General features: G+C 39.3%; 1 protein-coding gene across 1 annotated transcript in view; it reads left to right on the plus strand.

Annotated features, from left to right (window-relative positions):
- The window catches only part of jak2b (Janus kinase 2b), a 24,772-nt gene extending 13,944 nt beyond the window's left edge, over positions 1–10,828 (plus strand). The window contains exons 10-25 of the mRNA XM_078251233.1: positions 528–639; positions 907–1,093; positions 1,193–1,317; positions 1,532–1,666; positions 2,128–2,215; positions 3,869–3,996; positions 4,221–4,359; positions 4,741–4,892; positions 5,013–5,163; positions 5,517–5,653; positions 6,432–6,621; positions 7,317–7,441; positions 7,542–7,714; positions 7,941–8,058; positions 9,018–9,131; positions 9,876–10,828. Of these exons, the coding sequence (XP_078107359.1) occupies positions 528–639; positions 907–1,093; positions 1,193–1,317; positions 1,532–1,666; positions 2,128–2,215; positions 3,869–3,996; positions 4,221–4,359; positions 4,741–4,892; positions 5,013–5,163; positions 5,517–5,653; positions 6,432–6,621; positions 7,317–7,441; positions 7,542–7,714; positions 7,941–8,058; positions 9,018–9,131; positions 9,876–9,983 (2,182 nt within the window). The 3' untranslated portion in view covers positions 9,984–10,828. The remainder of the gene's footprint in view (positions 1–527; positions 640–906; positions 1,094–1,192; positions 1,318–1,531; positions 1,667–2,127; positions 2,216–3,868; positions 3,997–4,220; positions 4,360–4,740; positions 4,893–5,012; positions 5,164–5,516; positions 5,654–6,431; positions 6,622–7,316; positions 7,442–7,541; positions 7,715–7,940; positions 8,059–9,017; positions 9,132–9,875) is intronic.
- Positions 10,829–11,057: the final 229 nt, after the last annotated feature.

Raw genomic sequence — 11,057 nt, forward strand, 5'->3', positions numbered from 1 at the left:
TACAAACGGCATTAGCAGGGCTGTCACTTTCTCAAAAACACTTCTTTTTTTTCTTTTTTTTTCTTTTTTTTTATTATTTTGAACACAACCTAATCCTTAACTATGGATAGGAATGACTTGTTATGCTAACTTGTGGTGCTTTCACTGCCTCATTTATCTGACAAGCTAGCAGATGATTCCTCATCTGCATCAGGGCCAGGCTCAAAAAACAAGTGTAAATTTGCACAGCTGCAAATTATATTCATATTTTACAATATTCACACTCCTACTTTCCGTGTTTACAGCTGAACTGAACCGGACCTGTCTGTGTTGGCTGCAGTGAAAATTGCCACTTTATAATGCAAAATTCTTAACAGGCAGAATATTGTGCATCATCTATATATTTCAAACTTCCTGCCAAAATGTACAAGCTTTCCTCAGGTGTTTGGTATTTACTGTATGACATAACCGAGCAGGTAATACTGTTTTTCTCTGCAGAAATGAAGGTCAGCCTGCTGTGACTGTTCTGTATCTTGTTTTTGTTGCAGAATGGAGTTTGCCATTAACCGGCTTCAGAGGTGTGGGAACAAGCGAGGGTTGTACATTTTGAGATGTAGCCCTAAAGACTTCAACAAGTATTTTCTGACTTTCCCTGTTGAGGTAGGTAACACTCACCTGTGGTGGTAATATTTTGTACACAGTCGGCTGACGTCGACTGTACAGTAATGCACAGTAATGCATTTTTTTAAAAAGCTACTTGTTTTACTCCCCACCCCAAGTGTTTTCATTGTAGAATTGAATCCACCTGGACCGGTGTCTCACTCAAACTCAGACTAGGAAATTGTTGTTGTATTGCTGTCGATTCCATGACTGAAACACAATCATATTATTTCCACCATCTGCCCTCCTCTGTGTCTGCTACTTTAGGTGTATGCTGCTGTAGAATACAAGCACTGCCAGATAACCAGGTCTGCCAGCGGGGAGTTTAACCTTAGTGGAACCAAAAGAAACTTCAGCAGCTTGCATGAGCTTCTCAGCTGCTACCAAAAGGAAACTGTGCGCTCTGACAGCGTTCTTTTCCAATTCAGAAAGTGCTGTCCACCTAAATCCAAAGGTGAAACTAACAGACTCTGGATTTATCAAACTACGTATAAATCTCATTCTTGAAAGTTTGGTTGTCTACAAGATTGTTTTCTTTTCTCTCCACCAACAGAAAAGTCCTGCCTCCTCGTGTGCAGGAGTAACAAGGGCTCCGAAGTGCCTCTATCTCCGTCTCTACATCGACACAACATCAGTCAGATGGTGTTTCACAAGATCAGGAAAGAAGATCTGGAATTTGTAAGCTTAGTTTGCATGTCCAGGACTGTCATATGCATGTATTTACTCATCTGTCCAATAATTCATTACATGAAAATGTATAAGAATTTCCCATTGTGTTGTAGCACTAAATTACTATTCCACTATCCTATTCTGTGCATTTTACTAATGCATCGTGCTCGGATTTTGGTTACGACAATCGCCTGTTAAGGGTCATTCATGGTCTTCCTTTCAGATGGAGAGTCTAGGCCAAGGGACATTTACCAAGATCTTCAAAGGGGTCCGCAAGGAGCTGGGAGATTATGGACTTGTGCACCAAACCGAAGTTGTCATGAAAGTTCTGGACGAAGCCCACAGGAACTACTCTGAGGTTTGTGGCTTTTAAAGCTGTGTAAATCGTTTTGTTTGCAGGGACATATGGTTTTTACAGCCACAAATTGGTAATTGGTAAAAAAAAACACAAAAAAACACAAAAAGTAAAATATATTGACGGTTGGAGCAAATTTACTTACAGTGCATTTAGGTTGAGAAATAACCAACTGCTGGTTAATCCAGGTAGTGGCTGACAATTTATTGTACTTTGGCAGGTTTCTATTAGTTTTAATACAAATTCCCTCTCCTGTAACTGAAAATGATTAATTGGTGGTGGTGTACCTTTTTGTCTATCATGGGGACAAGTTATTTGGTTTTCTTTCTTCTGTTCAGTTAAGTTCAATTTTATTTATATAGCACGTTTTAAAAACAACCCTAGTTGACCAAAGTGCTTAACAAGCTCAAAAAACCAAAATGATAATATACACAAACAATACACTGTCTTCTCTTGTCCTACAGTCTTTCTTTGAAGCTGCCAGCATGATGAGCCAGTTGTCCCATAAGCACCTGATCCTTAACTATGGTGTGTGTGTCTGCGGAGAAGAAAGTAAGTCAGTCTTAGAGCCCCACTCTCAACTTGTCCTGCTATAAGCAATACTGTATGTCTTTAATTGTTCTTACAGTGAGAAGAAAAAAGAGAATGTGCCAATTCGTTAGACAGACGTTATGAGTTTGTCATTATCGCTTTATAATGTCAAGAGTCTACCATTCTGCCCTATAGTCTTGACCAGAGTCTATTAGCTCGAGGCTCACTTCTTAAGAGGATAATACCCTGCCCAAGCCCCACCCTCTCTTTACCTCACACATTTTCTGCTGCTACTGTAGGCATCTATTTAGGCTGTCATGCTCATGGCGGTGTTGCTTTCTGTCTTTATTATCAGAATTGGCATTATTTCTTGGAAATTTCTATATGGTTTGTAGAGAAAACAATGAAAATCTCAAACTTGCATTTCTGGACCTTTTTTTCTTGTTGGGTAGTGTATTATTCTGTGTGTGTGTGGGTGGGTGGTCTAACCTTAACAGTAAACACCCCAGTGTTAATTTTACAGTGAGAGGATTCAGAGGTGCCCTTTTGGCTGACAATGGATAAATACAAGCATACCACATTTTTCTATCCTTTCTCACAAGTGTGAAACAATGTTGCTAAAAGTCACTGAAACAAAAACCCCAATAATTGAGGTAGGTTAATTGATGGTAGGTACACCAAATAAATAAATACTTAAAAAAGAAAGTGATGCTTAATATCGGTGATTGTGTAATAATGATATTCTTGTCATTTTGAGAGAGACTCCTAATTACTACACTCTCACATAACATTATGTAGGTAGACATGAAATTGATATGCTTTACCTCTTAGCATCCGACAGGGGATGTTCAGGAATGTACATCAGCAGTCTCTATATCATCTAAAAAGCTGGGACCTGAAGATTAATTTGAGATGCAGCTCAGTTACGCTTCATTTTTAGAAATAAATAATTAATTCAAATAAATTGTAACGCACATTATGATGAAAGTATATGATGGCCATTCCTATGCTCGCTTATGTCTCATAAGTTGTTGCAGCAAATTTTTAGATTGATACCACGCACAGACAAGAGATGAAAATGGTTAAAAGAAATTTAAAAAAAAAATCCACATTAAGACACCAAGACTTTGAGGAACACCATAGAAAAATCCATGCTGTGATTTTTGTATTAAAAACTTAATATTTGGAGATTTCTGTAAGAATTGCATTTTTGCAGGGATGGCGAACACATCTGTTCTGAAAACTGCTCAGAAACCCTCTTATTTTCATTATACATAGGAAAGCCACACATCCTTTAATGCCCTGTATATCTAGTTTCTGGTTGTAAAGTGTCATGAGGCTTTGATTATCCCAGAGGTCACAATAGGTCATTTTGAACTGTGATGTCATGTTTCAAAACATGGTCTCACTACAATGAAATGGCTACTTTGGGACTAACACATTGATATCACACAAATTAAATAAAAATCGGGTTCATTCATTATCATTCAGATATCCTGAGGTGAGAGGTCTAAAGATGTTTTTGAAAATGGCCATGCAAGTTTTTCCCTCGCCAGGCCTAAGTTTAAACTGTTATTTAGCCCCCTTCGCAAGCTATTTTAAGACGTTAAGAATTCTGTTGTAATCGCTTAAATTACCTTTTTAACGTCAGCTGAAAAAATGAATCTTTCTCAGATATTATGGTGCAGGAGCATGTGAAGTTTGGTTCGTTGGACACCTACCTGAAGAAGAACAAGAACTCGATAAACATCCTGTGGAAGCTGGAGGTGGCTAAGCAGCTGGCCTGGGCCATGAACTTCCTGGTAGGAATCTGTGTGTAGTGCCAGATTTGATGCCAAATAATTTAAAGTATTGATGAATATCAACTTGTGTGCTGCTCGCATTTAATTTGGGACACAAATTGTAATACACAACTGGAAAAATTGTAAACAGAAACTGTAAGAAGCGTGATTGGGGAGGGGGGGGACGGGACACTTCTTCAGTGTTGGTAAGAGACTGATGAATCTCTCTATTTCTGAACCTGCAGGAAGAAAAGCATCTTGTCCACGGTAATGTCTGTGCGAAAAATGTTCTTCTGATCAGAGAGGACGACCGGCGGGCTGGGAACCCCCCCTTCATCAAACTGAGTGACCCTGGCATTAGCATCACGGTCCTGCCCAAAGAAAGTAAGTTATGTCTATACTCAGCTTAACTGTAATACGCCTCTTTAATCAGCATATGGGGCGGCTGTTTGACAAGGTTCTGATTGCAATGAGATGGTACCTTCTTAAATCCATGTTGCATCGGGTTACTTCAGTTTGTGTTTAATTATAGAAAACACTGATAAAATAAGGTAATGCCACTGGGATGCTATTAAAATAAAGAAAAAGAGTTGTGTTACACAGGAATGGATTTTTTTTATTTTTTTTATTACTAGCTGCAAAACGAGGCAATTGGATCATAAAATCCAACTGAATCAACTGTTTTGCCTGACAATTTTGGTGGTTTAATTGAAAATGAAGAATTTACTAACAGTAGTGGGTTCAATGTTTTTTGTTTGTGATCAGTCCTGATTGAGAGGATCCCTTGGGTGTCTCCTGAGTGTGTTGAGGACCCTGCCAACCTGAGCATGGCTGCAGACAAGTGGAGCTTTGGCACCACACTGTGGGAGATCTGCAGTGGTGGGGAGAAACCTTTAGCAACACTGGACAACTCTAAGGTAGGGTTGGGTGGTGTGACCTAAAATATACAGTGGATCAAGCCAGTATACATTAAATAAATAATGGTTACAATACTGTATATACTGTGCATATGATGTAGTAATAATTTTGTCTCACAGAAAACCCTGTTCTACGATGACCACCACCAGCTTCCTGCACCAAAGTGGACCGAACTAGCTAATCTGATTACCAGCTGTATGGACTACGAGCCCACATTCAGGCCCACATTTCGTGCCGTTATCCGTGACCTCCACAGTCTCTTCACACCAGGTTGGTGTATTCGCCCCTACTGGTGTCAGGACAGAATCTAGGTCACACCAGGGTAGAATTTCAAAGGTCTTCAGACACACGCCCCGCTGCCCAAACACATTTAGAGTATCTTCAGATAATTAAAAAAATAAAAAGGGAGTCGCTGCTCCTGTCTTTATTAGGTCGTCATTAGCTGCTTATTGTAATGAGGTGTAGGGATAGTGTTCAAGGAGTTCTTTAGCATTTCATCTCTGGGTGATTAGTGCAGAGATTGGTCCAAGACACGATTAGCCTAGCTTGTAGTTGATTCACTTAATTTCTAAACTGTCCATTTGTCTCTTGAGTGTACATGATTTTTGTCTTTGTGTCCCCAGACTACGAGTTGATCGTGGACAGTGACATCCTGCCAAACAGGACAGTGGGCTCCGGCTGGTCCACTGGGGGCTTTGAGATTCAGGAGCCGGCTCAGTTTGAAGAGAGACACCTCATATTCCTACAACAGCTAGGGAAGGTATGAAAAAGTGTGGAAACTCTGCTTTTAAGAGCAAATGAACCCATGTTAATACGCTTAGACTTGTGACTCCTTTATCCTCTTGCAACAAGTTTTTGTTAGGGATTTGTTGTCATAACTTTTATTCTTGAATTAGGCCTACATGATTCTGGAAGAACTGAGAATAATGATTCATCACTCTGAATTGAGATTTTCTAACAGAAAAAAAGTACCTGCCTTGAAATTAAGTATTTTCAATATGGTGCTTCCATTGCTAGCTCCTTTTTAATCTGAAATTCTAGGTCTTAATACATTTTTAGCGTGCATTTCCTCAGAAGGGATTGAACCCTAAACCCAGGCAGAGTTTGTGCCATGTTGAATTTATTACGTTTTTTAAGGCAAATGTTGGTTTTCAGTTACGTTAGGTTAGTCATATTCTTCATACTATGGCTGTTATATCTATCTTTTGAGTGGATTATCATATGATTAGTTTATAGTAAACAACTTAGATGCTAACATTTTCTTTGTCTGTTCCTTATGTCACGTCATTTTTTGGCTAGTTATGTAGCTAGCAATTTGTCAGCCATTTTACTAATTTTCAGTTTAAGTAACATAAGCCCATAACTACACGTATCACAACTTCACTTCACGACTGGTGTGCTTTAATTTCGATGTACTTGCATTGAGCTGGTCTGTACCTCGCTGCGTGTGCATTTCACAAAGTAAGAAACGGAGTAAAATATAAAATCGAACTATGAGTAAATAACGATGGTTCATTTAAGTCTGTCTTCTCTTTAAGGGAAACTTTGGCAGTGTGGAGATGTGTCGCTATGACCCGCTTCAGGACAACACTGGAGAGGTCGTGGCTGTGAAGAAACTCCAGCACAGCACTGCAGAGCACATACGAGACTTTGAGCGAGAAATTGAGATCCTGAAATCTCTGCAGCATGAGAACATCGTCAAGTACAAAGGCGTTTGCTACAGTGCAGGTACAGCTGACTTGTAATTAGAACCTTCATTCTTCTAATATTCCAGAGCTGAAACATTGTTTTGGGAGGACATTTTGAAAATTAGCTGCTCACATCCTAATCACTTTTTGTCCTTATACACTTACAATAAACTACATTAGCATGCCTATATACTGTATGTTTTTTTTCACCAGTTTCACTGACTAGCAAAACTTTAGTTGACCAATTCGCACCAAACTCTGTTATAACGTCAGTGCATTTACTGTAACTATACTTACTATGAACCAACCTTATTTAACAATAAATGCAGTTTGCTTTATCTATGAGCCACTGACTGGGATTCTGAGTGTCTATCACATAAATAGAATTCATATATGAAACACCAAATATAGTTAGTACATTCTACACAGGTCCTCACCAAATAGATATTGCTTTTGTTGTAGTATTACCAATTTGCATAACATGATTTAGATTCTCTTAATTTGTTTGGTTGTTAATGGACATCTATGAAATATAGCCATTGTATCTATCCCAACTTAATGATAAACAAGCTATATCAAACAACTATTATTTTGCTAATACTCAGTATCAGCCTTATTGGTAAATGAGGACAGTACACTTTGAGTTGTCAATCAATCAGTGACATTTTTGCAAGTTCAAGACTTTGTGGCTGCTAGGTCCTCTGGATGACACCGTTTCTTTTTGGCTTCTCACAGGAAGACGAAATCTCTGTCTCATCATGGAGTATCTGCCCTTTGGAAGTCTGCGGGATTACCTCATGAAAAACAAGGAAAGGATCGACCACAAGAAGCTTGCGCATTACATGTCACAGATTTGCAAGGTACTTCCATTTGTTCAGTTTTGTCCCACTGCTCTGTAGAGCTGCTGACCTCTGTAGCTACAGATACAAAAATATGTTGTTGTTTTCTCTGTGTTCACAGGGTATGGAGTACCTGTCAAGTAAGCGTTATATCCACAGAGACCTGGCAACACGAAATATCCTTGTGGAGAGTGAGCTGAGAGTGAAGATTGGAGATTTTGGCCTCACCAAAGTTCTGCCTCAGGATAAAGAGTACTACATGGTCAAAGAGCCAGGGGAGAGTCCCATATTCTGGTTAGACTCCACACTAATTTTTATTTATTTATTATTTTTGTTGCACCCTCCTCATGATGCTGTACAGAGTGCTTCTAAGGAAGCAATTTTACTTTAAAAAAAAAAAAAAAAAAAAGTTCCAAGTTAGTTTGTGATAATTGTAGTGTTGAAGTCAACTTGTGAATTCACAACCTTCTCTAGAGGAGCAGAACAGGGACAGACAATCACACAGTGTGCTATTTTGTAGGTATGCCCCTGAGTCGTTGACTGAGAGCAAGTTCTCTGTGGCGTCGGACGTCTGGAGCTTTGGAGTGGTGCTTTATGAGCTCTTCACCCACAGTGACAAGAACTCCAGCCCTCCTGCAGTAAGTGCTAACACTCACACGCATGCACTGGCCTTTTCACTTCCTGTCCAACCTGATTTGTGGTCTCTGCTTTATTGACTAACTGAAGAAAAGGTGTGCAGATTTGCAAGACTTTCCCAATCATTTACTGTGCAAAGATTGTTTTAATAGCAAAAAAAAATAGGATTGACAAATGCAGCAGCCAATTCTTCAGAAGGACCTAATGATAATATGGTTATCTCTGTTTTTAATTGTTACAATAAACCACACACACAAAAACTACTGATTCAAGCAAGTGCCTCACTGTTTGCGATGTATATACTGTATGCTTATTAGAAAATAGTCGAACTGGTGTGGTACAGTGGCCTAAAGGCTAAGATGCATACCATATAAAATGCAATGTCTGTATCCAGGCAGCCAGGTTTGATTTTTGTTGCATGTCATCCCCTTTTTTCCCCTAATTTCCTGTCCGCCTCTCAACTTGTACTATGAATTAAAGGTTACAAATGAATTGAATAGGAATATAGTGTAACTGAGTGGAACGGCTCACTAGAGACAAATGCATGGAAGCCGCTTCTCTGTCTGATTCAGTTCCTCAAGGTGGGTACGTGACCACATTCAAATGAGTCCAGTGTGATTTGTGCATAGTGTTGACACAATTAAACATAATTTCATTTTTGGGAAATAAATTAAATGTACACGCTTTTCCACGCTACACCTGACAAAGTAGAGACTGTGACTCCCTTACTGAGGTCATACTGTAGTTTGCCAAGTTGACACTAATAACATTTTTCTCCCCAGGTTGCTCCGCGTTTTGCTTCGTGTTTGTCTCAATAATAACAGGTTTATTGCTCAAGTTGTTAGGACATCAAGTGCTGTACATTTACCCTCATTTGTATTATCTGTGAAGATCTTATTTTCTGTAAATCAAATAAATCTTTAAATCTGTTTTTGTCTCGGCTGTCACCATTCTCCTCCAGGTTTTTATGTCCATGATGGGAAATGACAAGCAGGGACAGCTGATCGTCTATCACCTCATTGAGCTCCTCAAATCAGGCAGCAGGCTGCCTCAACCTCTGGGGTGTCCCACAGAGGTAGGAACATGTACTGCTGTTTTTTCTCTGACTGGATCAACTTGTCACATACATGTACACTTACTACTACTGTATGCATATATACTTACACTTACACAAACACACTATTTCACCTGTATGTCAATGCATACACATTTAAACATGTAAAAGCCTAAACAGGGATGGGGGCTGCCAATTAGCTTTAGTTAGATGCCCTGTGTACATTACATTTGTTGCATTGCTCCTCCCTATGTAAAAATGGTTATCTTTAAACTGACACAGATGTATAAAACGTAATAGGCAAATCTTATGCAAACGATTAGTATTTTATGATTGGCAATGGCCAATGCAGCGCCTTGCCGGATGACGGTGTGCATAACTTCAATCAGGTTCAACTTTTTTGCCAAATTTATTTGACTGTAAAGCAACTGCAGCTCAACCGTTTGGCGAACATTACCATTTTGCCAGAAATTCTCAACATTTTTAAATTACCGGTCATTGGGGCAGCCCAATAGCTAAATGGTTAAGGCACCAAATAACCACAACGTCCACAGTTCAACTCCCAACCAGGAGATCTTTGACGCATGTCAGTACTTCTCTTTCCCCACATTCCCTGTCTCTCTCACACTGTCTTGTCAGATTAAATGCAAAAATCTGTTACCTTTCGATGCCATCAGGAGTGACTGATGTGTAATGATTTTGTTTTTTGCTCATCTCAGAAATTCATCCACAAATAATAATCTTTCTTCCTGTTCTTTCGCTCAGATACATGAGATCATGGAGGAGTGCTGGGACAACGACCCCGGCTTGCGTCCTTCTTTCAAGGAGCTTGCCCTGCGCGTCGACCTGTTCAGGGACAGTAAGGAGTTTTAGACAGCAACATTACCCAAAGTGGTCCTTCTCCTGCTGAGTGCCAGTGTGTGGCAAAGCAGCTTGTGACTGGAAGAGTGGTGTTTGGAAACAAGGACCAGCATAAAAAGTAAAGGTGCCTTTAGGCAAGGCACTAAACTCCCATTTCTATAGTGGAGTGGCATAGTGGCTAGCAGCAGAATGGAAATGGAGGCTTGGATGCAAAGAACTGTTAAGGTGATGTTGGTTCTGTACGAAAGTGAGCGAGAGTGTGTGTGTTGTGTCCATACAAACGGCTAGCAGGGCTAGCTCTCACCATCTCCTTTCCCTTTCACCTGAAGAGAGATGGTCTAATAGAGCCGATTGTTTTCTATGTATATGTGTATATACCTACAGTATATTTGTGTACATATGTCCAGAATTTTTTTTATAATTTTATAAAAAAAAGAAAATATGGTAAAATACTATATTTGAACTGCTACATGATGTCAGTATAAATGAAGTACATACAAAGGTGATTTAAAAATCTGTTATTGTTTTATGTTTTCATTGTGAGTGGTGGTGTGAAAATTAAAGAACAATTTAATTAGTGCCCGAGCACCGACAATGTCGGTCAGCAAAGGTCCTATTGAAATTGGAAGGCATTTCCGCATATGTATCACCTCTAGACTTAAACAAAAACCTCTTGGAGCCATCTCCTAACCCAACAGGAAGTCAGCCATATTACATTTGCAGTGCAATGTTTGGATGTTTTTGACCATTTCCAGGGGTTGAACATAGCATACTTCTCTTACAGATTTAACAGGACTGATTTCAAAATTGTTCATTATTATACAGTATAAATAAATGTGCTATTAAAACAGCACAATGTGTACTGTGTGACACCAAAACCCAGTGGTGCAGTGTAACTAAGTCAATTTTATCAAGTACTGTACTCAAGTACAAATTTGAGGTACTTGAGAATTTCCATTTTCTGCTACTTTATAGTTCTACTCCACTACATCTCAGAGGCAAATATTGTTTGTTTTACTCCACTACATTATCTGACTGCTTTAGTTACTTTACAGATTACAGTTTTTCATCCCCTTCCCTGTCCAG

The sequence above is a fragment of the Sander vitreus genome, chromosome 5, assembly GCF_031162955.1.
Source record: "Sander vitreus isolate 19-12246 chromosome 5, sanVit1, whole genome shotgun sequence".
Lineage (NCBI taxonomy): Eukaryota > Metazoa > Chordata > Actinopteri > Perciformes > Percidae > Sander > Sander vitreus.